This window comes from Colobus angolensis, unplaced genomic scaffold, assembly GCF_000951035.1.
Source record: "Colobus angolensis palliatus isolate OR3802 unplaced genomic scaffold, Cang.pa_1.0 Scaffold172, whole genome shotgun sequence".
In the NCBI taxonomy this organism is placed as follows: Eukaryota; Metazoa; Chordata; class Mammalia; order Primates; family Cercopithecidae; genus Colobus; species Colobus angolensis.
The window spans coordinates 1,948,778-1,975,707 of record NW_012114844.1 but is presented as its reverse complement, the minus strand read 5'-3'; the positions used below and the strand labels follow the sequence as shown (position 1 = coordinate 1,975,707).

General features: G+C 41.7%; 1 protein-coding gene across 1 annotated transcript in view; it reads left to right on the top strand.

The window, feature by feature from the left end:
• ABHD17C (abhydrolase domain containing 17C) overlaps positions 1 to 25,557 on the top strand; it is a 61,522-nt gene extending 35,965 nt beyond the window's left edge. The window contains exons 2-3 of the mRNA XM_011938369.1: positions 19,453 to 19,632; positions 24,087 to 25,557. Of these exons, the coding sequence (XP_011793759.1) occupies positions 19,453 to 19,632; positions 24,087 to 24,306 (400 nt within the window). The 3' untranslated portion in view covers positions 24,307 to 25,557. The remainder of the gene's footprint in view (positions 1 to 19,452; positions 19,633 to 24,086) is intronic.
• The last annotated feature ends 1,373 nt before the right edge of the window (positions 25,558 to 26,930 follow it).

Sequence of the window (26,930 nt, the reverse complement as noted above, 5' to 3'; positions counted from 1 at the left end):
CAATTCTGGTGGCCAGGCCTCCTCTGCCCTCCCTGAGTTCCTGCTGGATGGATGGGGATGGAGATCCTCTCCACCAGGCTCCTTAATGTGTATGATAAATACATCTAGATGTTGTCATAGTCTGAATTTTTTGCAATGACAAAACAGTTTTATTTCAGGATGAAAACGCAGCTCTAAAACGCAGCTCTACTTCTGTAACTGTTTGAGACATTGTTGGCATGCAGCTTGTATGAGGCCTCTCCATTTCTGAGATGATTTAAACTAGGAGACACAGTATTGTATGTTCTGCCAAAGGAAGGTCATTAGCATGACAGGATAAATGTAAGACACCAAGGTTGAGAATGTGGATTGAAACGTGGACTTGCAGGACAAAAAGCGTGTGAAGTGCTTACTTCTGAGCACACGATATTACAGGCTTGTGTCGCTTGCAGAAGAAATGGATCTGCTGTTTGTGCTGCTTTGTCTCTGGTTATTGCATTTTACTCCAAAAACTGAGTTATAGGGATATTGCAGTTGTTTATGGTGAAATGAATAGGATGGCATGTGGCTAGCTGGGTATTTTGAATTATTAATGTCATGGTACTCGATGTTTTTAGTGGCCAATAAAGACTTCCTGTTTATGATAAATCAGGGTGTGGGATTTGTTTCATTATGTTTGTACACTACATTGTATTTTAATTAAAATATAATGTTGAAGTTACTTCAAGGCCTTATTTAGACTGACTTTAAAAAGAAATGGAAGAGTCCGTGTGGTAAGGCTTGTGAGTCATACAGTCCTCGTCGTCTGTGTGGAGACCATGGGGACCAGATCTGGCACGCAGAACCCCAAATCCCATGTCCTTGACAGACGGGTGGGGGTGATATTTTAGAATGCAGCCAACCTCTTTAACAACTGCCCTTGAGTGTTCAAATATAGAAATTGGAGTTCTGCTACCATTTTGTTCAAATGAAAGGTACTGCTGAAAGAAATACTTCTGTCTGTGTTTCCGCTTACTGCACTGGCTTCCTGTTAGAAGTGATGTTCCTCAGGGAATCCTTTCATCTCCAAAAAGGATGGCAGACTTGTGCTTTTCCAAGGAGTCATTTTCCTTTGTTGTACTTTTTAAAAATCCAGGCAAGGAGGAGAGGTAATGGAAGGTCTTCGTGACAGTGAGGTCATCATCATGTTTAAATAAAAGAGTTCTTATAAGATCCCAGGTTTGTCATTGCCACCAAGCTTCCCTGAACCTTCTACCTCACCTGCGAGATAGATCACGAGTAGAATGTTGTACCAGATTTGTAAAAGAACAAACACAGTATTAGTGACACACGTATTTTTATAAGCTTTTTTTTTTTTTTTGCAAATTGTTAATGCCCTTGGATTTTAGAGATTTTACAGTAAAAGATAAATTTTACTGTTTATTGTTTTTACTTTTATAATAAAATCTCATTTAGAATTCAGGAGAGCTGGAATTTTCCTTGGTACTTACATAATAAGAAAATGATGAGCATGAGCTGGATTTAAGAGGAATGCTGACTCTTTTTTTTTTTTAATTGTGGTAAAATAGACATAACGAAGGTTAACATTTTGACTGTGTTTAAATGTACAATGCTGTGGCATTGAGGACATTCGCCTTGTGCAGCCATCACTACCATTCATCTCTAGAACTTCATCTTCTCAAACTGAGATTCTGCACCCGTTGTATGGAGTGTTCACGTTTAAAGTGCCATTTACATCTGAGATGCTCAGGCTGGTGCTCTGAACAGACTCCTTCCAAATTGCTTTTCCCTGTGAGCTAAAGGAGAGGGTGTTGATAACTAATGTGACTGGGCAGCTGCGCACCAGCTTTGTTAGTTTGGAGCCCCATTTTACACACGAGAGAATGGACACCCAGAGCAGGGTTGGACCACTTGCCCCAGACTTGTTAGCTGCAGTGGTGGAATTCAGACAGTTGTGCCTAATGCAGAAGCTGTGCTAACTACCTCAATTCAGCGATGCTTCTGCCAGCTTCTTTAATTCGCAGGGTTCACCGTGCTTCTCCATGTTTAGTCCATATCCCAGATTCTGATAGGCTTATTGCAAGCAGCTCTCTTGGCAATTTCCATTCTGAGTTAAGTCAGTAATCTCTCTGAAAGCTTTAGTTTCCTTCTCTGTGAAATAAAGTGGACCATCTGTGTGATTCTCTAAGGGCCTTTTCATTTCTATCCTGTGTTTGGTATGTTTCCCCAATTGATGCTGTGAACTTTCTAAGCTTTTAAAATGACAGGGTAGAGGGATGGAAGGTTTCTGGTTGCAAAATGGAAAGTAGGAAATACAAGGAAAAAAGAAGGTAAGACAGGCACAAAGAGAGGATTAGGTCCAGGAGAACAGAACTGAGGATGCCATCAAGGAGGGGCCAAAGGGCTGCTTCAGCTGCTTCATGGGGTCTGCCCAGTGGAGAGTGTCTGTTTAACACACTTCCATTTTGAATGTTTGTAAAACACATTTAAGGGAATAAACAGCAAGAGTGGGCAGTGCTGAGCTGGAGCTGATGGAATAAGTGGGCCAGCATTCAGGTTTCAGTTCACATGTGGCCTTGTGGTGTCCTGGAGCTGTATTTAACTCTTCCTAGGGCCTCACTGTTTATGGAAACAGGAAAGTGGCCTGGATGGGGGAAGGACTACAAGTACAGGAGAGAGGATTAAGGCTGGCCTGCTTATTTAATTCTTGCAGTTTCACTCACTGCTTATTTAATTCTTGCAGCAGTCCCAGAAGCAAGCCTTACTCCACTCTTCTGTGGCTGTGGAGAGGGCTGCTACAGGTGCAAAGCAGAGCTGGGTTCAGACCTTGTGCTGTCTGATTGCGAAGCGTACTCTTCTTTCTACATCCTCTACGAATCTCCACCTTCCCTCCCCTCTCCCCGACCTCCTCATGGTCATGACCACATACTCCAGGTTACTTACAGAATCCCTGTTTTAGCCCAGCATTAAGAGAGAGGACTCCAAGCTCTCTTGTCTGGGTGCAGGGCCTCAGACGATGGCATCAAGCAGGCTCACTTGCTCTCAGCTTTGCCTTCTTCCTTGTGTAATTCTCAAGGAGGCCCAGACTCAGCAGAAGAGGGTGCAGACATCCTAGGGAGGATGGGATTGACCAGGCATATTCCCTAAGCAGTCACTCTGGCCGGGAGGATTCAATACTCTCATTGCCCAGACCTGGACACGTGTTCATACCTAGAGTTCAAGGAGGCAGCGGGATGCTCCAGAAAGACAGAGCAGGTCATACACGTTCTCTGTCCCTAGTAAGTCACTCTCCAAGAACTTCCTGGCAAACATCTCAGCAGTTTTAGTGCAGGAACTAAATGTAGCGTTGCTGTCTCAGATTCACAGTCATTTGCAAGTCAGTGTCAAGCAGGCAAACTCAACCAGCCATCTGTGTCTCCTCCACTATAGCACTTGTATGAACTCATCCTACAAAGAAATAAAACAATTAGAAATGAGATACTTGAGTTTCTAGTTCTAAAAAATATTTTTCAGCCTTGGCAATCAAATTGATAATTAAATTCAATATTTAAAGTTTTTTCTCCCAACATAGAGAATTCATGAAATCTGTACCTTAACTTTTGGCTGAGTTTCTTGGAAGTGGAATAGTTATTTATTTATTTATTTATTTATTTGAGACAGGGTCTGGCTCTGTCACCCAGGCTGGAGTGCAGTGGTGCGATCCTGGCTCATTGCAACTTCCACCTCCCAGACTCAAACCATCCCGCTACCTCACCCTCGAGTAGCTGGGGCTACAGAAGTGCACCATCATGCCGGACTAATTTTTGTATTTTTGGTAGAGATAGGGATTCACCATGTTGCTCAGGCTGGTCTTGAACTCCTGGGCTCAAGCGATCCTCCCGCCTCAGCCTCCCAGAGTGCTGGGATTACAGGTGTGAGCCACCACGCCTGGCCTAGATGTTTTATATAAGCCAGCTCATGCAATCAGCTCAAATACCCTGTGGAGGAGGTAGTATTCTAACCATTCAACAGATATTTGTGCAGTTGTAGAGAGAAGGCAGCATTTTCTGGCTTTTCCAACATGTTAAATAATTACAGAACGCCAAAAGAATCTCCATTATTATTAGAACAGTTTCATGCGCAATTATACTCAGATAAGTTCAAGCAAATTGTTCTATTTTACTTGTAACAGATCCAAAGAGATTTAATTTTATATTTTTTTAGGACTATAACTTTTCCTCTGAAAGATGATTTTTAAAAAATAAAATGAAGTCATTATGTCAGGTCTTGTTTGTTTTTGCTTTGGCACAGAGAAAGGGTATATGGTAGGAGAGAATAGTCTTGAATGCCATAAAAGTATTATGTTCTTTTGAAGGTAGATTTCAATATGACACAAAGGGCCCTTCCCTGAACCACTGTTTGAAAAGAATTTCAAGCATGTAGGATAGAATGAAGCATCGTACATTAATGGTGGATGCTGCTTTACAAAAATTAGATAAAGCTTATCTTGATAGGTATTGAAATGAGTGAATAGGTTTAGGAAAGGCTACATTGATTAGCAGGTATTTCACCACACCACCACACCAAGCCCTTTTGTAAGTTAGGTTTTCCTAAAATGCCCTTGTTATTCTGTGCATTGTGTTGTCATCATCTCGCATGGGACCTGGGCCTTCCAGAGCCTCTGCTGTTAGCTCTGCTCCTGTCTCCTTGCCTGGACAGATATCCCCGAGGCTGCTACTTCCAGCCACTTGTCTTCCTCTGCACTGTGGCAGGAGAAAGAATGAGGAGAGCTCAGGGACTAGTCTTTCTTAACATACATATCCAAACGGTTTCAGGAAGAGTCTTCTTTGTAATTAACTCTGAGAGGTTGAGTTTTTATGCCATGCTTATTAGCATGTTCCAAAGTTCCCTGAAACTCAGTATATTCCCAAACTAATTTCCTACTGAAACAAACAAAAATCCAACTCTACCTATTATCTCCTTCCCAGCCTCCCAATTTGTGCCAGTTTTCTCGACATTTACCTATAGAATTGTCTTTGAATCTCTCCCTGCACCCCTCTACCTGCTACATACATGTGGGATGAGAGAGCTCTCTTCTGCAAAGCACGTTTTCCCAACGATCGCCCTCCTTCCCATTGCCACACTCGCCGCCCACCTCCACTTTGTCGGATCTTGTGTACATTCCCAAGCCCTTCCACACTCTGGTTCCTCCTTGTTTTTACCCCCTGCTGCTTCCTAACATCAAACCCTCCCTCCAGCCAGGGTAGGCTCCAGTCCCCTGTTCACAGAAGACTCTTGCCTCCCCTGCTGCTATTGCCTTTCTTTATGTTTTTAAATCTCCTTTCCTTTGACATTGGCTGCAAGCTCCACCTTCTACCTGAAGCTTTTTCTGACTTTCAGGTCCCAGTTTTGATCATTCTCTTTGCTGTACTTCAGTGAACTTGACCACAATATTAATTTTGCCTACAATTTGATTTTGGTGTTATTTCTTGGTTTGATTCTCATTTCCTTCATTATTTCCCCAAAAACCTGTAACCCAAGAGCACATGGTTTACCTTCCTTACATCCAGTGTTATTTGAAGGGACTGAGCCTACTTTTAATGCTGTATTTGGTATGTTTTCTTTTATAACCACTGTTGAGAGAATACCTGGACTGTGCCCAGGTTTTAGAAACTTCCAGGGGTTATAATGAGCTGTTTGTAAGTGTCCCTTTTAATCAAATTAGTTAAAAATTGGAAAAAGGAAAAAATATACAGCAGACATTACTAACCTTTAAATTTTTGTTCAAATAGCACCAAAACAGCGGATACTTTAAAATGTATTTTCTTTGTTTTCACCGTTGGAATGAACAACCAATAGAAATCTGTTTGTGAAATTTTACATAGTATAATGCTAAACAATTTTCTAAATCTACAAATTTTTTTTTGGCAGTTCCTCAATAAAAGGTGTATTTTAAGGAAAAATAAGTATATTTTAGGTGATTGATGCTTTTTTCCTCCTCTTCCTCATAATTAATATATAAAGCATGTTTGTTAAGTTTTGGCTAAAAGGTTTGCCTGAGGGCAAAAGTATTCCCCATGGCCAACTGTGTTTTCTGGCAGGTCCTGTTTATGCACTTGCGTCCCTTACATAGTCAGTCTTTTTATTCTGAGGCTTTTCTCTAAAGTTTACTTTTTATTTTTTAATGTTTATCTAAAGTTTATAAAGTTATTAGGATTTCTCAATATCCTCAGACCTCATCCTTCAGTTAACATTCACATTACCTTGTGTATTTATCTTCGTCCTGTGTCTTAAGATATTTCCACTAGGAATTCTAGCTCTGAAATATTTAAAATGTTGACTTCAAAGTCGGTGGAACTGTGCCAAGCATGCTTCTCTGAAGATAAATGGGAGAGCTCCTGACAGAGGACAAAGTCAAGGCCCATTAACTTAAACAGGATGCAGTGCGTCTCAGGGAGGCCAGGCTTGTTCATGGGTGTAGAAGGAAAAGCAAGCCTTACATTAAAACAAAAACAAACAGATTTTAACTTTATAAGTGATCGTTCCCGTGAGACACCATCTCCTTGGCGCTGTCAGCCTCCATTGCAGGAACTTCCTGCCTCAGTGCTTCCTCTTGTTCCTGAGATGGCTGCCGAGCCCTCAGTTTCAGGGTGCTCATGGGGGCATGTCCCATTCCCATATGCTGAGCGGGATTGGAAACCTAAATTTGTGCTGATCAGCCTGTACTCAGCATAGCCTGTGACTGCAAAAGGACGGTAGACATTGGGAGAGGCTGAGAGCAAAAACTTGCAAAGGGGATTACTGTACACATCACACTGCCCGTGACAAAGAGTAATGATTCAGGGTTGTGGCTTCCCCCTGGTAAAAATTGGGAGACTTTAATTTCTTGTGCTCTGTTTTAAGAAAATCTTGTATCATGCTTAAAAACGTTAATGCTTACTTGGTTATTAAATATTATTACAGTCTTTGTTTTTGCTACAAGAGATTCTGTTCCCGTCTAGATCCCCAAGATGATGTTAAACTTTGAATGGATTATATATCCACTGGAATGATGACTGTGTCTGAAATTTAATTTTAATTTGTTCAAAAACGGCTTTTGGCTAGAATCACATTCTGTTCAAAGCAAATGGTGCCTCCAAACTCACTGATCCCTGAGCCTAGAAATTGTTAACTTGCCCAAAGAGAGATACAGTTTTATCTACCCTTGTGGAGCTTACATCATTATTGGCAGTGTAGGGCATGCCATGGTACAGTTAATCACAACCACCTTCCTGTCATTAAGCATCTGAGTGGATGGCTCAGGAAAGAAAATTCTGTCTGTAGACTGGAGGAGTCAGGAAATGTGAAGGGACGAGGTAGGACCGGAATGGACCCGAAGGACCCCAGAGTTGTCCAGGTGATGACAAAGAGGGAGAACATTCTGGGCATGGGGTGTTTATGAGCCAGTGAGGGAAGAGCCTGAGCCACAGGATCAGAAGGGCTGCCTGGAGAGAAAAGAAAAGGTTGGAATAGTTGGACGGGACTAGATTTTGGACATAGACTTTTATCCTAAGCATAGTGATTGCCTAAAGAGTTTGATGAACAAAGTAGCATAACAAAAGTTTTTGTTTTTTGTTTTTTGTTTTTTTTGTCTTTTTCTTTTTTCAAGGAAGATATATCTGTTGGGAAGGATGGATTGGAGTGGGGAGTGACATGAGTGGGGCAGTTTATATAGATAGAATTTGAAGGAAAACCCGTCTGGGAGAGAAGAGAAGTCAGGTGTGGGCATTGATTATGCCTAGGGGATTCCCAGGTTCTGCCTGGGAAAAAGGGAGAAGCTGGGATGGAAGCTGGTAGGCTGCCAGAGTGTATGCTGTTAGCATGAGTCAGGGTACAGCGATGGATTGACAGCAGGTCAGTAATCAAGAACCGTGACACCTGCTTCCTTCTCAACTGTAAGCTGACACACAGAAACCAACAGGATGGGACAAAACAGGTGGGTAGTTTGAGCAGCCAAGATCCCTCTGGGGCAGTCTGAGCACAATGGAGAGGGATGTACAGGCAGCAAAAGTAAGGTTTCCAGAAAGACTCTGGGTAACAGACTCTGGGTACCTGGATGGAGATGTTCATCACTGGGCAAACTGTGCACGTTCACACACCAAACAGAAGGCAGACCCTGATTAATTGTCCAAAAGATGCTACCATTTGTAGCCCACCACAAAGCAACAGAAGTGGTATCAGAAAAACGATGGGTCTGTAAAACATCTCAAATATAGGAATGGTGGGACTTAGTGACTATAAGTGTGTGAGAGACGAAGGGGAGGGAAAGGTGAAAAATTCATCCTAGTTCCCAAGCCTGTCAGATACAGGGTGTGGTAACTGATAGAAACAGAAAGATTGGGGAACGAATATGAAGAGTCAAGTTTGGGAGATGTTACATGTGAAGTGATGGGGTGCTCAGGAGGAAGCATCAAAAGAAAGGAAGGGTGGGGAGGCTAGGGTTCAGATGAAATACTGGGGGCAGATAAACAAACTTTAGAGACTCTGGCCACTCATTTATTCGTTTAACAAATATTTATCATATAACTACCATATGTCAGCCACTGTGGTAGGTGCTGGCATTGAACAAGTTCTATTAATACAAGGAAATCAATTTGAAGATAAAAGATGCCAGAAAAGGGTGAGGACTGAGCTTTGAGGGATGCCCACTTTTGTATGGGAGAAGAAAGAGTAGTGACTAAAGGAAACAGAAGCGTGCCTAGAAAGAGCAGGGAACATCTAGCTAATGTGGTGCTGAGGGTACCAGAGAAGAACATTTTCAGAATGACATGGCGTAGTCAATAGCAGATGTTTATTAAGCACCTTTCTCTGATGCAGAAAATACTTTGTTCTTCACCTCATCCCTTCAAAGGTAGAGAAGCCTCCCTTGGCCCCTGAACTCACAGCCTGCCTGTGAGCTCTCTTTTTTTTTTTTTTTTTGAGACGGAGTCTCGCTCTGTCTCCCGGGCTGGAGTGCAGTGGCCGGATCTCAGCTCACTGCAAGCTCCGCCTCCTGGGTTTACGCCATTCTCCTGCCTCAGCCTCCCGAGTAGCTGGGACTACAGACGCCCGCCACCTCGCCCGGCTAGTTTTTTGTATTTTTTAGTAGAGACGGGGTTTCACTGTTAGCCAGGATGGTCTCGATCTCCTGACCTCGTGATCCGCCCGTCTCCGCCTCCCAAAGTGCTGGGATTACAGGCTTGAGCCACCGCGCCCGGCCTGAGCTCTCTTTCATCCTGACTGCCAGGTTCACAGGCAACAACTCCATTAAGCATGCCTTAGCTACTGCCCTACATGTTGAATTTTCTGTTTTATATGTATTTTAAATCAGAATCCTTCCTGATTTTGCCCCTGACATGGTTTAAATATTTGTCCCCTCCAAATCTCATGTTGAAATGTGACCCCCAGTGTTGGAGGCGGGGTCTCTTGGGAGCTGTTTGGGTCATGGGGGTGGATCCCTCATGAATGGCTTGGTGCCCTCCCCATGGTAATGAGTTCTCTCTCTATTATATTAGTTCATATGAGAGCTGGTTGCTTAGAAAGAACCTGACATCTCTCTTACTCTCTCCCCCACCATGTGACACCCTACTTCCGCCTTCACCATCTATGAAAAAAGCTTCCTGAAGCTTCACCAGAAGTGGAGGAAGTACTGATCCCATGCTTGTACAACCTGCAGAACCATGAGCCAAATAAACTTCTGTTCTTTATAAATTACTCAGTCTCAAGTATTCCATTATAGCAACACAAAGTGGGCCAATACAGCCCCCATTGCTCTGTGTCATTTGGGTATTTGAATTTACAGGTGGGCTGCTGTCTGAGTTCTCCTCCCTAACTCAAGTCTTTTCCCTGTTGGCCTGTTCGTCTTTCTTTTTAAACCTCCAGTGTCACACATCTATTCTGCAGATGCTTTGTGTGTTCTGAGCTTGGGGCTGCACTAGCTCCCCATCTGACTTCCTAATCCCTGCTGCCCAGTCAATGCCTGGGTTTATTTTCATTTGTTTTGTTTTCTTGCCCTACCCTTTCCACACATGCCGACTTCCTGATTCTATTGCTTAACTAAGCCCTTGATACTATGTCCAACGGCTTTAATCTTGCCACCTGCTCAGACCTGTAGTAGACTTGACCTCATTACTTAGTTTTTTGTGACTTCTCCCTGCTGGTCTTCCACTTTTCGTCAGGACACTGCCTGTTGCTGCCATGTTAGTATCCTTCTGAGCTATATCTTGAGTTCCTTAGAGTAAAGAAGCTGTACTCACTGCCTTGGTCATTTGGATGGGCCTGTGGTTTCATTCGTAGGAGAACACATCAACTGTCTGCCTTCCTGCCTTTTCCCTCTGGCAAATCCCCTTACCTAAGCCAACTCCCAGGACTGGGAGTTGGCCAAAGTAGAATGGCCAAGAGGTCAAAGGATTCTGGGGTTTATAACACCAAGGGCTGAAGATGATGGACTGTGCTCAGGTACAGAGACATACGGTTCAGAATTCTGGCCTATAAGAAATGTGAGGGGATACAGGTCATGATGGTTCTTCTACTGCCTCAGCATTCTCATCATTAATATCAAGACATTTTGTCCTAATTCCAGTCCTTCTACATAAGTCTGAGCTTTTCAGTCAGATTTCAGTGTCAGAACCTGCTATGGGACCCAAGGGCCAGCTGTACGGTCCTAGACTCATCTTGTCAAAATATGATGACACTCTACTTTGACACTCTGTTGTAAAGTGAATATGTTTATTCTCACTGGTGAGAATGACCTTTCCCTGGAGAAGAGTGTGTAGAAAATATCTACTTACACATTTAAGTCAGGACCACAGATTTCATGAAGTCTAGGGAGAATCTGACAAAAACACATGTTTAGTGGACGTGGAAACAGATTAGTAGTTGACCAAGAGCAGACATTGCCGTTGCCTACATAGCTTATACCCTTCCTGGTCTTGATCCTCTTTCTTCATCTGCCGTGACATCCATGTCTGAATTACTGACCTTACATAGAACCTTGCTTCTGCTTGTGCTCCCCTTTTATGTGTATGTCTTGGCTCCCCAGTTAGACTCAGCTCCTGAAGACCACCAAACATATTCCATTCATCTTTCTGTCCTCTAAAGGTTCCATGTATGGTCCAAGAGAGATGCCCAGCAGCTGTTGTTTTAATGCATTAAAAAAGATGAGCTGGGCGCGGTGGCTCACGCCTATAATCCCAGCGCTTTGGGAGGCCAGGGTGGGCGAATCACAAGGTCAGGAGATCGAGACCATCCTGGCTAACATGGTGAAACCCCACCTCTAATAAAAATACAAAAAAAAAAAAAAATAGCCAGGCATAGTGGTGGGTGCCTGTAGTCCCAGCTACTCGGGAGGCTGAGGCAGGAGAATGGCGTGAACCCAGGAAGCGGACCTTGCGGTGAGCCAAGATCGTGCCACTGCACTCCAGGCTGGGTGACAGAGCAAGACACTGTCTCAAAAAAAAAAAAAAAAAAAAAAAAGATGAAGACTCCCAGTGGATACCTGAAACTGAGGATAGTCCTGAGCCCTGTACATGCAGCAAAACTAGCACAATTTTTTTTCTTCATAATTTCACAAGTAGAAGATTTGTTCTTACTGTAGATCTTACCAACTTCGGCAACAGTTTCCTTTTTTCTTATTAAGTTGAGAACTTCCTATGCATTTAAAGGAAGCATGTTGCAACTTCTCTTTGGTATATATGAATTGCCAGCATCGCCTCTCGTGTGCTTTGGAGCCCTCCTTAAGTAAAATGAGGGTTACTTGAACACAAGTCTGCAATACTATGACAATTGATCTGATAACCCAGCCAGCTACTAAGTGACTAATGGGCGGGTAGTGTAGACTCTGTATGCTGGACAAAGGGAGGGTTCACATCCCAGCTGGGATGAAATGGGACAATGTGAGATTCCATCATGCTGCTCAGAATTAGGAATTGTTTATTTCTGGAATTTTCTATGTAATATTTTCAGACTGCAGTTGAACTGTAGGTAATAGAAACTGTGAAAAGCAAAACCATGAATCTGGTGGGGGGACTCTACTGTATATAGACATGTAAGAGGAGATTTTTTATGGGAGTTGCCTCACATGATTATGGAGGCCAAGTTCATGATCTCCCATCTGCAAGCTGGAGACCCAGGAAAGCCAGTGATGTAATTCAGGCCCAGTCCAAAGGCCTGAGGACCAGGAGGAGCTGATGATGCAGCATTCCCACTTGGAGGCCAAAGGCCTGAGAATCTTGCCAGGGGAGTGCGGGTAGGCAGGGGAAGGATACAAGTGTATGTCCTGAAGTCTGAAGGTCTTAGAACCAGAAGCTCCAGTGTCCAAGGGCAGGAGATCGATGTCCCAGCTCAAGAAGAGAGAGATAATTTTCCTATTGTCCACCTTTTTGTTCTATCTGGGCCCTCAGTGGATTAGATGATGCTTTCTTTACCCAGTCTACTGATTTAACATTAGTCTCTTCCAGAAGCACCCTCACAGACACACCCAGAAATAATATTTTACCAGATGTCTGGGCATCCCTTATCCCAATCTAGTTGATACATAAAATTAGCCATCAGGCCAGCAAAGAACTGCTAGTTGAAGTCCTGGGGTTAAATGAGATTGTAGGAGAGAAAATGTAAGAGTGTGATAGTAAGACTAGAGCTTGGGGAAGATGAGCCAGTAGTAGGCCAGGCCCATTTGTGGCAGGGGTAGGAGGAGGAACCAAGAGTGACTCAGTGTCTCAGAAGCTTAGGAATGGGTTTTAAGAAGGAAGGCATCATTAATGTGAACTGCCAAGGAGAAGTTGAACTGGATGAGAGGTGAGAAAAAGCGTTTGGGTTTGGTACTTCTGATAGCCATTTGCAAGACTTCTTAGGAGCAGAAGGCAGGTTTCAGAGGGCTTAGGGTTGAGTGGATGGGAGGGTGGGGTGGTGGGGAAATGGAGGTAAGAGATGGGGCTGTGGCCTCAAGCACAGAGTGCTGATGAAGACAGGTCCTTTCTTAGATTCAGAAACTTGGATATATCTGTGGCATTGAGAGAATAAAGATTGAAATTTTATGGGGTCAGGGAGGAGATTCTTCAAGGTTTGGGAGGGGTAAGAATCCGGCGTTCAAGTGGAAGGTTAACCCTTGTTAAAAAGAACCAACATGTCTTCAACAATGCCAGGAAGCATGGGCAAATGGGCAGGGGAAGGAGAATGGTCTGGCCTGGTGTAGTCTGTGGAGGAGTACCCCCAGGGCCTCTAGATCCACACTCACCCGCTACCAGCTGTGTATTTGTATCTGGGGAGCAGGAACGTTTACTTTTAAAAAAAGCCTTAGGGGTAGAAAGCGCTATGTAGAGGCCCTGCTACTGTTCCTGCCATCCCTGTGTTTTTCCCACAAAGGTCATGCTTACTAACAGGAATCATTTTTAACCTTTTCCCCTTGTGATACTCCCCAAAATAGCGAATCATAATTTAAAATGCTAAAAATCTTGCATGAATACATCTTTTTGTTTTATTTTGTTGTGTTTTTTTGGAGACAAGATCTCACTGCCATTGCCCAGGCTGGAGTGCAGTGGTGCAACCTCAGCCCACTGCAGCCTCAACTTCATGAGCTCAGGTGATCCTCCCACCTCAGCCTCCCTAGTAGCAGGGATGCTACTAGGCGCACAGCACCATGCCCAACTAATTTTTTGTATTTTTGGCAGATATAAAGTTTCACTTTGTTGCCCAGGCTGGCCTCAAACTCCTGGGCTCAAGCAGTTCGCACTCCTCAGCCTCCCAAAGTGCTAGGATTACAGGCATGAGGCACAGTGCCCGGCCATGAATACGTCTTCTGTGTCGCCTTTATTGTTTCTGGCTGCTCCAAAAATATTGCCTTGTTCCAGACTGGTAGGGTTTAACTTCTGTTTTATTCTAAAATAAAGGCTTTAGACTTTGGAACTGTTGTTTTTGAGAAAATACTTTTCACTTGATCCTGTTACTTTTTTTCTAAAGCTGTGATGTTAAACTGACCTATGTTTCACACAAACTTAATTCATTGTCTCTTTTTCCCCCCTGTGTCTTTTATGTAATTTAACCTGAGAACTAAAGGGGCCTTAGGCTCTAGTCCAACTCTTTTTGCCCAATGTCAGTCAGTGTTTAAGTTTGAAGAATCCGCATACCCTCTGGATGAGAATTTATAAGTGTGGAGCCAGGGTGTTTACATGAAAAGTAAATAAATAATGATAATAATAATTTCCCAAGTAATGCAGATACTTCTCACTTTGGAACGATTGGCATAGAGGTCACTAGTCTAATGCTTTGATAGAAAAAAAATTCCTACTGCTATAGTAAAAAGAGTTGTCCTCATCTGCCAAAACTCGGTGTTAGAACAGAGGTCTCTTACCGTTCTACTAAAAATCCTGATACTTTCACACAATTATCCACCTCCTTGGTTCCTCATGTGTTGTCAAACAGTATAGTAAAGACAGGAAAAAGCAATGACAAAAGTCCTTAACACAGTACTAACAAATCTGAGCGTTTGACCTAGCACGCTCCTGTTTTCTGAGCCCTTTGAAAAACGCTGGCAGTCAGCAGCATGCCTACTGACTCCACACAGAAAGGACCAGCGATGCTGCTTCCCTTTTTTGCCAACAAGTCACTGCCTAATAACTAGAGGAATTTAGGAATGAAAATTTGAAAGAAGAAAAACCCAGTCTCACCACCTGAAGAAAACAATTATTACCATTTTCATGTATTGCTTTGAAGTCCCTTTTCCATGTATAGATTTCTTTTTAGAAATGTAATTGTGACCCTGTTTTTGTAAGCTGCTTTTTGTTAAAATTAACATGAGTGTTTCCTCATGTTAATTCTTTATGAGACATCATTTTTAATGATCTGATGTTGCCTTATGAGGTTTATTTTTAGCACAAAATCTACCATGAGTTGTCACAGTTTTGTGAGGGCTGTCTCCATATCTGAAGTATCTGGTGAACTTTTAAAGAATTTTTTTGTCATGAAATATAATTGCCATACATAAAAGTTTATAAAACACAGATGTCCAGCTTAATGACTTATAAAAGGAACACTTGTGGTGTGACATAGACTATCCCCAGCATTTACAACCCCCAGGAAGGACATGCTTCTCTCTAGTGATGACCATTTCCCTTTTTGCCTGTAATCACTATCCTGACTTTAGTGATTCACTTCCTTGCTTTTCTTTATAGGCTTACCACTCAATTAATATCCCTAAACAATAATGTTTAATTTTGGTAGGTTTAAGTTTTTGTAAATGGTGTCACATAGTGTGTGTTTTGCTGTATCTGCCTCTTTTCCCTAACAGTATTTTTTTTTTAAGAGGGTCACCCAGGCTGGAGTGCAGTATCACGAACACTTCTCACTGCAGCCTCGACCTCCTGGGCTCAAGTGATCCTGCCACCTCAGCCTCCCAAGTAGTTTGGACTACAGGTGATGCCACTTTGCCCAGCTAATTTTTTTTCATTTTGTGAAGATGGGATCTTGCTTTTTTGCTCAGGCTGGTCTCCAACTTCTGGTCTCAAGTGGTCTTCTCACCTTGGCCTTCCAAAGTGCTGGGATTACAGGCGTGAGCCATCGCACCCAGCCTTAACAGCATGACTTCAAGATTCACTGGTGGTGACAGGTGCACCAAAATCTCAGAAATCACCACTAAAGAATTTATCCACATAACCAAAAACCGGTTGTACCCCCAAAACTATTGAAATAAAAATATGAATCTTTTAGTGTCCATGTACGTATTCTGCTGCACAACCATACCACAGTTTCTTCATCCACTCTGCTGTTGATATACCTTAGGGCTGTCTCTAACTGTGTAGGCATGCACTCAAGTCTAGTATGTATTTCTGGTATATGTAAGCATTTATTTGTGTGTGGAATTTATCTTGGAGTAGAATTGCTAGGTCCCTGGGTATGTGCTAATAAAATCATGTCACTTCATATTGCCAAACTTTTTCTAAACTGATTCTATCAACATAAACCCCCATCAACAGTGAGTGAGCATTCTTGCATGCATCCTTGCCAACACTTAATATTGTTAGGCTTTTGAATTTTTGTCAGTCTGATAAATGTGTAGAGTATCACATGATTATTTTAATTTGCACTTTCCTTTTTACTAATAAAGTTGAATAACTCTTCTGTTTTTTTCTCTTTCTCTGTCTTTCCCTCCCCTCTTTTTTTTCTCATTTTGTAAAATTCTGTTTTTCTTGTTTAGTCAGTTGTCTTATTGATTTGTAGTAGTTATTTATATATGCTAGATCTAGACTCTGTAGCAAGTATCTTTTCCCACTTGGTGGCTTGCCCTTTTACTTCCTTATGGGTGTCTTCTGATGACCGGAAGTTCTTGATTTTAGTGTAATACTTTCTGTCTTGTTTTTTTCTTTATGACTAGTGCTTTTTGTGTTTTACCTGGTGACATTTTTCAGTGAAACTTTGAGTTGGTTGTCACGAAGGATGTGAGTCTATTAGAATCAAAGGTGGGCTTTGTAGAGACTGGTACTGGGTGTGTCCTAGTGCGGAGACCCAAAGGCTAGGAACTGAATGTCCTCAAGCACAATAGCTCTAGCTTCTCCAGAAGGCATTTAAAGAAGGCCGTGATCTCTGAGGATGGCTGGTCCAGGACATTGACAGGAGAAAGAGCTGCCTGCGTGATGGCCAGGGTGCTTCCCTCTGCCTCGTCTCCTGGGCTATGCCTCTTGGGTCTGTGCCTGTTCCTTCCTTTATTCAGTGCAACCTCTGAGCTTGTAAAGTCCCATGGCGTGTTATATAGAAGACAGGACTTTGAAAACATACGTTGGACTTGTCATAAGAAGTAAAATTAACACTTCCTCATAACTGTGATAATGTTATCCTATATAATCGTCTCAGACCAGATTTTATCAAAGAAGGTAAGGGCTAGTCTGGCTGCCATTTTTACCTGGAAGTCTTTTACTTTATTTTTGATATTCAGTATTGATCATCTCTTAGTCTTCTGTGCATCATTTATTAACTGCCTTCAGTTTTCACTTCTCTCCTCCTCTTATGTTTTCTTTGATTTATGATTTTTAAAAACAATTGATAGCAAAATGAATGGCCTGTCCACAAGAGTGGTCATTGTGGAAAGAACTCATCCCCAAATGTGAAAATTGGAGGCTCTCTCTCTCTTTGTGTGCCTGCAGACTCCCTGTAATGCAGGATCTCATGGTCCATACACTTTTTGGGGTCATAGACCACTTTGAAAATCTGGTGAAAATTGTGGAGGGAGGAGGAAACCCCTGATGTTATTTATGCTCTCCCCAAAGACTCCCTGGACTTTAGATGAAAAACTCCTGCTGAAACGGCTCTCCCAGTCCATGAAAGAAGGATCTTGGTGGCAGTTGCTGCTGGGGAGATCCCTGGGACAGCTTACCTTCAGCACTGAGACGTGAGAACAGTCCTTTCTAACCCCTCTCCCCATTTAGTCCTCATGGAGGGTGCTCTGTGTTTGTAAATCCGTGGTCGCTGATGTGGATTTGAGCACAGGATGCTGCTCTGTCAATTGTTTCCTCAAACCTCCCCACCAAAACTGCCCGTGCTGACCATTTTTTAATAACCTGTTACGCCAACGGGAAGGAAGCCCCAGGCAAGAATGCCAGGCAAAACCCGCATCTGGGAGCCTCTTCCATAGACACTGTCTTATTGGATGGTGTCAAGTTGCAGGACCACACAGACATTTCACTTTAGAAATGGAGGATGGATGCTGTTTTTGTTACAATCTTTTATTTCTTGTCTTCTGCATGATTCTTAATAGTCCCCTGCCGGATCTCCCAGCTTCCTTTTCATGCTGTCATCTCCTGCCTGCCATTGTCACCTCGCCCTTGGACACTCCAATGGCCCTGATCTCCAGGACAGCCCATAACCCTTTAGTTTCCAATTCACGCTATCCTAGCACATCCCCTGCCGGCCAGCTCGTTGCTTTCCTGCTGCTGCATTGGGTACGTGTTGCACATCTCCCATAGAAAGTCCTTCTTACCTCCATGTGTTTAATTCCTGTCTTCATGGCATGGCCCAGGTGTGGTGTTGTGCATAAAGCACATTCCAATGCCCTGAATTCTTTCTTTAGGGCCTCCATTTTTCCATGGAGTTTCGTGGAGCTTGGAGGGGAGGAAGTTGGGCTGAAATCCTGCCATTTCCATCAGCTGTGGATTGATAGTTCTTTTCACTGAAGGCTGTTATCAGAGAGCATTTCATATTGTCCTGTAAGCTACAATACGTATTTATTCCGAAAAGGAGAATTGTTGGCCCACTGGCTTCAACTTTTCCAGATAATGTTGAATTGTTTTCCCAAGTGCTTGTACTAATTTACAAAGTAACATCGTTCCACTTTTCTATGTCCTTGCCATCTTTCAACATTGTCTGGCTTCTTCATTTTTGCCTATCGTTTAGGCATAAAATAATAACTCATGGATTTAATTTGCATCTTCATGTTCTAGTGAAATTATTTCACATCTTTCTATGTGTGTATTAGGCATTCATCTTCATTTCTTTCACCTATTTGTCTTTTTCTTTTTCATTTCTAAGCACTCTTTAGATATTCTGGATATCCTTTGTAGGATAGTAAGAGAGCATGTATTTTCCCGGGTTCCTTCTATTTTATTCCGCCACCATATCTAGGGTGCCGCATCTTTCTGCATGGGCTGAGGTGGCTCACTGTGATCTACTTGCCATCTCCAGGAAAGCGGAAGGGATGGCAAAAGCACACCATTTGCTTTAAAGCATGACCTGGGAGTTGCTCATGTCACTTCTGCTGACATGCAGTTGGCTGGAACTTAGGTCTCTGTACACACCAGGCTGCAAGGGAGGCTGGGAAATGAAGCCTGTATTCCACACAGCCCTTTACTTAGCTAACAATTTGAAGAGAATGGATCGGAACCCACTGATAGGTTGAAAGACTTAGAAAGGTTTAACCCTGAGAGAGACTAAAGAAAATATAATTATCTTCAAATTAATTATCTCTGAGTAAATCTTTTTCTGATAAACGTTAATATATTTTGTATCATGAAAACTTTGCTTTAAAACGAGTTTTTAAATTTGCTTTAAAAACGAGTTTTAAATTTGCTTTAAAAACAAGTTTTTAATATTGCAATTTGCCAAAACTGCTTTTGTTTTTACTTCAGAAGTATGTTTATGATTAGCAAAGAAAATATAAAGGGAGAATAATAGGAAATCAGATGACCATCTCTGTAGCTACTGAAATGAAATTTATAAAGCATATATTTAATTAGCCAGAAAAATAATATCATGTTTATTGTTTTTTGCAAATGTTGTGGAAGACAGAATCGTAGTCACTTAGTACCAAAACAGGCCTCTAACATTTGTTTTTGTCAAGTTCACATTCATCTTAAATTATAGTGTACAAGTTAGATGATATGGTTTTAAGCTGGTGAATGTGGGAATTTCATGGGTTTAAGATAGGGATTTCTCTGTCTCTTTATCTCTTTCTTCATACCTTAGTTAATGGCATACAACCTCTGATTTCTCGAGGTATGGCGTGAGTCCCGAGAACATTATCCTCTATGGTCAGAGCATTGGGACTGTCCCCACGGTAGACTTGGCCTCGAGGTATGAATGCGCAGCGGTAATTCTCCATTCCCCTCTGATGTCTGGTTTGCGTGTGGCTTTTCCGGATACCAGAAAAACATACTGCTTTGATGCTTTCCCCAGGTAAGTTCATGCTTGTCCAACAAGTGGTAAGTCAGCCAGTGGCCGTGTTCACATCTGATGCTCCCATTAGCTGTGTAAATATTTATTGAATGGAGCCATACGTCAGACCTTGTGCTGGGTGCCACAGGGCATGTGGAAGCAAATATGACACACACTATCCAGAGATTTTATCCTCCCAGTCCTGACTCACTAGTGAAAATCACCCAGATGATGTATAAGGACCTTGAGTATACTGACACCTAGGGTTAATTGATTCAGCTCTGATACACAGGATTTTTAGCAGCACCCATACATCCTAAAGGAACTTACAGTTCAGCACTCATTCATTCAGAGACATCTTATTGAATTATGAGCTGTATACAATGTGTGTGATGGGGTAACTAGTGGTGCAGATGCTCAAAAACTTCAAGCAAGCACAGTTTTGAAATTTATCTTACTTTTTCAGTTGGACAGTACAGGTAAGGGAAAAGGTACCATGCTCAGTTAATTTTTGTAAATAGAAGAATAAAGGCAAAGTGAGTTAGTTGACAAGCCAGGCTTTGATCTTCGGTAAATAGCCACAGGAATGGTATAAATGAACAAGCTCACCTGCCACCCCCTATTCTGCTCTACCACTTTGACCAGAAGATCTCACCCCTGCAGAGTTGCCTGCATGAGGAAAGTGTTTTTAATACAAAATATTTTGCCCCTTAAGCTTTTACCACAGTCCTTGCTAAAGCGGCCTAGGATAGTTACCCCAGGACTGGCCCAGCTCATGTTGCCATTTTATAGAAAAACCCCAGCAGAAGGAAAACACAGTTTTAGGGTTTTTGATTGACCTGTTAATTGCTTTCATCCTGCTATTACTGGAAAAAAAAAAATAAAAGATCATCGTTTGGTTACATAAACATCTATTATACAGACTGGCTCCTTTCACAGAAAGGAACCTTCTGTTAACACCTTGGATGAACTTCAGTTTTATGCAGTTTGTACCAGGATTCAATGAGATTCAGCTTCATGGGAAAGTTGCACTGCAAATTTCTAATGGCGTGGCTGGGAATGCTAAGTAGGGCTAATGTGCCTCTCAAATGTGGCCTTAGTTGTGCTGAATTGGTAATGAGAGGCCAGTTTGCTGAAAGATAGATACTTAGCATGTTTGTGGGAAGCAATGCCCGGAGTTACCCTGACAACAAAACTAATAGGTGTTTTTTGTTTTATTTTTTCCCCCCTGGCTCTTAAATTGGCATGTACCTTAAAATACAGCCATGCCAACAAATTGCAAATGATTAATAACAAATTAGCAACTAATCTTATCTGAGTTTATCTGGTATAGCAGGTATTGGGCTATGCATTTCATGTTCATGGTCCCCCTTCATCTTTATAAGAGTCTTAAGAAGTTTGTCAGCCGGGCACGGTTGCTCATGCCTGTAATCCCAGCACTTTGGGAGGCCAAGGAGGGCGGATTGCCTGAATTCAGGAGTTCGAAACCAGCCTGGGTAGCATGGCAAAACCCTGTCTCTACTAAAAAAAAAAAAAGAAAAATTAGACGAGCTTCGTGGTGTATGCCTGTAATCCCAGCTACTGGGGAGGCTGAGGCATGAGAATCGCTTGAACCCAGGAGGCGGAGGTTGCAGTGAGCCCAGATCACGCCACTTCACTCCAACCTAGGTGACAGAGCAAGACTCTGTCTCCAAAAAAAATAAATAAATAAAGATGTTTGTCCCATTACTGTGCTCATTTTACAGATGAGGAAATGAGAGGTTAAGTAATTTATTGAATTAAGGTCAGTAATTGGAGGACAGGCACAGTGGCTTACACCTGTACTGCCAGCACTTTTTGAGGCCAAGGCCAGAGTATCACTTGAGGCCAGGAGTACAAGACCAACCTGGGAAACACCACAGGATCCTGTCACTACAGAAAAAATTAAAAAGTTAGCCAGCCATAGTGGTGCACATCTATAGTCCCAGCTCCTCAGGAGGCTGGGGTGGGAAGATTCCTTGAGCCCAGGACTTTGAGGTGGCATTGAGCTAGGATTACACTACTGCACTCCAGCTTAGGCAACAGAGCAAGACCCTGTCTCTTAAAAAATTTTTTTAAAAGGCTAGTGATTGGAGACAACAAACGAGACAAATCCTCATAGGTAATGCCGTAAATTATTAATATGATAGATTTCAAACCATTAATGGTTGCATTGACTTTCATCATGAATTGAATTTGAATTTGGTAAGCATTTTCTTAATATGTCCATTGCTGCCAAGTGGCAGAATCATGTGTCCCTCTCCTTAAAGGAGGATACTTTCATATTTCCTTTTCATATTAAAACAAATTTAGAAAAAGGAAAAGGAATCCAGATTATTATTTCATTTATAGTTTATTTTTTTTAACCTCCTTTACACTTGGGATGAGATGATGGCATTCAACTTTAAATATACCCTCCAGGCAGTGGAGAGTCTCTTAAACTGTGCAGTGTGGTGGAGCATAGTCCCAGGCCCATTGTAACTGTTGAGTAAATATCTTTTTAATTGAGTATAATTGAACTCTCTTAAAGGAAGTCACTTTAAAATTAAATATAGAGGGAAAACAGGTTTCCAAATAAGATTTCTAATGTGTATAATTGAATACTGCCACAGTGGCTCTGATCTTTGCAATTACATGGCTGATGAGGTTTTGCAATCTTTCTGGGATGTCTTGAAGTGGTCCGCGGCTCCCTAAGTTTTTAATAAAGGCTAGATGACAGTTGTTTGTAGATCTTTGGAATATGTAATTGATGTTAGAGCTCTTTATTATCTCCATGACCTCATTCCTGTTATTTAATAATCTCTCTGAGCTTCAGTCTCCTCCTTGATTAAAACAGAGGTGGTCATTCCTTTCTCACTCTGTTTCATTGAATATTAAATGAGATTTTGTGTGTTAAGTGCAAAGCACCTGGCTATGGTAAATGTTTAAAAAATGTTAGCTGTTACTTTTTAACAAAAAGATTCCCACAAATAGTACAAATTGGTATCCTTTTGTAACTTCGACTAGGATCAAATATGGAAAGAGAAGTAAACTATAAGAGACCCTTTGGCAGGACAGAATGGAGAGAGAGCCATTTCTCTTGGTTTCTTTGTGGATGAAATGACTGTTATCCCCATCAGAGAAGTCTCCTACACACCCAGCTCAACCAGTGCTTGAAGTTTTTTGGATTCCTCTTTGGGATGTGCTTTCACAGCCTGAAGCATATTATTTTAAAGATCCTCAAATATTCATCCTTTGAGAGTAGATTTGGTTTTTGTAGAGAAGTCATTTGGAATAAAATCTAGGCATTACATTAAGTTTTCAAGCTAAATAGTACAGTTTTTATTTTTTAAAATGAGGCACTTGCTTTTATGAAATGGGGTGTGTATCTTTGAGTCAAATCTGATGGTAGCTCTCAAAACAGAATTCTGAAGACTTGAGTGGCAGCAGATTAAGTGTCCAGCTTTCCAAAGAGACATTCATTTGATATGTTAAGTTCTGGCCCTTTTTAAAATTCTCTTGAAAAATAATATATAAATATTAAAAAATCTAAAAATAATATAAAAATTAATATGTAAAAAATAGTAGTTACTGGTTTGCTAGTCTGATGCTCTAAAGAGTTCTGTCTTTAATAAAATACTTTAACAAATACAACAGCCAAATGCGGTGTGCTATTCTTGTTTGGATCCTGGAACAGAAAAAGGACATTAGTGGAAAAACTAGTGAAATCCAAATAAAGTCTGGAGTTTAGTTCATAGTAATGCACCAACGTGGGTGTTTTAGTTTTGACAGATGTATCACGGTAATGTACAATGTTAACCTTATAGGAAATGGGTTAGGAGTATGTAGGGGGACTGTATTATCTTTCTTTTCTTTCTTTTTTTTTTTTTTTTTGAGACAGTCTCAGTCTGCCGCCCAGGCTGGAGTGCAGTGGCAACATCTCAGCTCACTGCAACCTCCCGCTCCCAGTTCAAGCAATCCTCCTACCTCAGTCCTCTGAGTAGCTGAGATTGCAGGCATGCACCACCATGGCCCGGCTGATTTTTGTATACACTGTATTATCTTTACACCTTTCCTGCAAGTTCAAAATTACTCTAAAATGCAAAGTTGATTTAAGAAAAAAAAATTAATTACCAGAAAAAAAAATAAAGCAAGAAAAAGCCAAACTGTTATGATATGTTAATGTAGGTTCATCGAATGTACTGCTGTGGTAGGGGATATTGATAATGGGGGAGGCTGTGCATGTGTGGGGACAAGGAGGTATCTGGGAAGTCTCTGTACCTTCCTCTCAGTTTTGCTGTGAACCTAAAACTGCTTTAAAAGATAAAGTTCTTAATTTAAAAAAAAAAAAAAAACCCACGGTGTTATTTCCCTGCCTGTGGAGATTTATTGACTTATCATCATTAAATGTGATGTGTATTATCTGTGAGCATAACTAATAGAGTTCTTTTTCTGCCTCCCCCCTTTCCGTTTTGCAGCATTGACAAGATATCTAAAGTCACCTCTCCTGTGTTGGTCATTCACGGTACAGAAGATGAAGTCATCGATTTCTCCCATGGCCTAGCGATGTACGAGCGCTGTCCCCGAGCCGTGGAGCCCCTCTGGGTTGAAGGGGCTGGGCATAATGACATAGAGCTTTATGCACAATACCTAGAAAGACTAAAACAGTTCATATCTCACGAACTTCCTAATTCCTGAAGACAACAACTTGATCTTACCTCATTTACTGTGAACAGAAGAGTCCTCTGTTTTGCACATGCTTTAACTGGGTAGCTGTAAAGGCTTGATAACCATGAAGAAGTGCCCAACCTTTAGGGTGTTCTAATCAAAGAGCTGATGAAATCTCAGTCTTTTGTATCTAGAGGTTGTTCTGCTAATTCACACAACACGTTAAACTGAACAGTCGTGATTCCCAGCTTCATTACCTTGCAGGAATGGGAATGAGAGCTGAATGTAAGGACAATTTTCTAGTGCTGTATAAAGTAGCCTCGCATCTGTTTCTCAACCTTACCCATCATTTCTGACATTCATGCAGAACTCGCCCCTGTCTCCACCAATGTTCTCAGTATTTGACATGCAGCTCTCTTTCTGCCACTGGATCCATGGGTTCAATCCATTTGTGAAGCTGTGATAGTGTAACTGGAAAGCTAGTGTGGTGAAAATTCCTTTATTATTTTTTGTTAACATGCTGATCTTTCCCTGGACAAATGAACTGAAGGGTAATTCACTGGAATTATCATGTACAGCTTCATCAACTGTAACCATATAAATATAACTGGATTATTCTTAAACAAAAAGAAACTAGGGGTTTTTTTAAGTGTAAATTTATTACTAGCCAACAGAGTTTTAATATTTTGATTGTCCGGTTGGTTTAACAAAGAGCCTAGCCGACTTTCCTTCTGTAAAGTCCTCCTTGTAGGCTTTTTTAAAGTACTGTACATATTTGCAATCACATTGTGCATAGATTCTTAATGGTAGATATGATTTCTTTTGTCAGGCTACAACAATGAACTGCAAATTCCTTGTTTGTAATGTAAATGATTGAATACATTTTGTTAATATGTTTTTATTCCTATGTTTTGCTATTAAAAATTTTATAACATTTCCAAGACAAAAATTCCAAGTTTATGCTTTGAAGAATTTATGTAATTAAAATTTCACTAAACTAATCTTTTTAGTTTAGGAATTATTTGGGTTTTGACACTGGAGTTGCGCCAAATAAGCATCAGAAATAGAAGATGCTTAACATTGCTATACTACTTGTATTGGTTAGGGGTTTGGATTTGGGGGTTCTTTGGTTTTAATTTTTTTTCCAAATTTAAAAGCCTTAAATGTACTATAAGCCTCAGATCGTTGTACAACTGGACTGCGGTTGATTGCCAGTTTGTGTACTGTTGCTTGGATGCAGCACAGTGGTTGGTAATGGAATAAAGGATGCATGGATCAGAATGTGTGGGCTTGTGCAGTTTTTTTCTTCATCTCTCCATCAAAGAAAATAGTGAATAAGAAAACAACTTTTTGTCTTGATATAAGAAGAAACCCTTGGGGCTTTCAAACTGCACCACCTTTCTCAAGGTATATGGTTTTGTTCTATAAAAGGCCTTAGATTACTTTTGGAAGAAGCCAAGATATAAAGCATATAGCAGTAAAGTGCAGATGATATCTAACTAGAGGATGCAGTGGATTCTGGCTATGAAACAAAACTGATGAAGGTGACCTCATTGCGACCTGGCTCAGAGGAAGGACAGTACCTCTTTTGTTGGGAAGCCTGGAACAGGTGTGTTCCATAGTTTTCAGCCGTTTGACCACCTGAGCAGAAAAGAGCAACTGAGGGATGCTAGTTTCCAACTCTTGGAACATACTCTCTTGAGGGTGCATTAGGAGGAAGTGGTGGTCAGGAAGGTGTGAGGACATTGGAGTGTGCACATGTGAATGTGTGCACACATGCATATGCAGGCTACTTCCTGATCTTGAATCAGGTGGGTGGGGCTGGCTCACTTGAGGGGCCATCAGCATATCTCCAGTGGTGATGCCTGTCCCAGAAGTCTGGGAGACCTAGGTGGGAAAAAAGCACAAGCAATGACCTGCCTTTGGGGCCAGAGAGCAGCGGGCCAGGGTTGCCAAAGACCTGATTTCTGATGCTATTTGTCTGCTGCTTGCATCTTCTGTAATCATTACCCCCCCTGTTTTCTTCTGAACTATTTAGTAAATTTCCTTTCGTCAGCCAAATATCAGGAAATGATAAATTGACAATAACAGAAACTAAGGTGGCAAAGCCTTTTGCTTCATTGGTTTTGTCACTTGATGTGGATGGTTTGTATCCACTGGAAGCAGCTCGTGCTTTCCCAAAACTGAGGAGGGGTGTTTCTCCACTTTTTGCCAGGGTTTGGCATGGGAACAGCGTTCCTCTGAGAATTGCATGTGTGGTAACAGTGAGAATCCCAGGGAGAAAACTTCTCTGTTGGCTTCTGAGAGATACCCCTCCTGAGCTGCAGGCTTTCTCTAGAGCTGTTCTCCATTCAGACCTGGGGCCGGATTCCAGGTGTTCGGTTTCCACTAAGTGGGGTAGCGTCTCCTCTCTCACTGCCTTACTATTTCTTTCTCCCTAGTCAAGAAGGAAAAATCAAGTGGCTACCTGAAGTCCTTGCAAAGTATAGAGAAGGTATATGCATTATTTCTAATATATGAATTCATGTCTTACACTTGTGGAAATCCGTTTATAACTATTAAAGGCCTAGAAGTAACATTCAGAGCAAGATATTGTGACCATATTATTATTCATTCTGTTGATTATTATTACGCTTTATGATCCCTAAAATTAA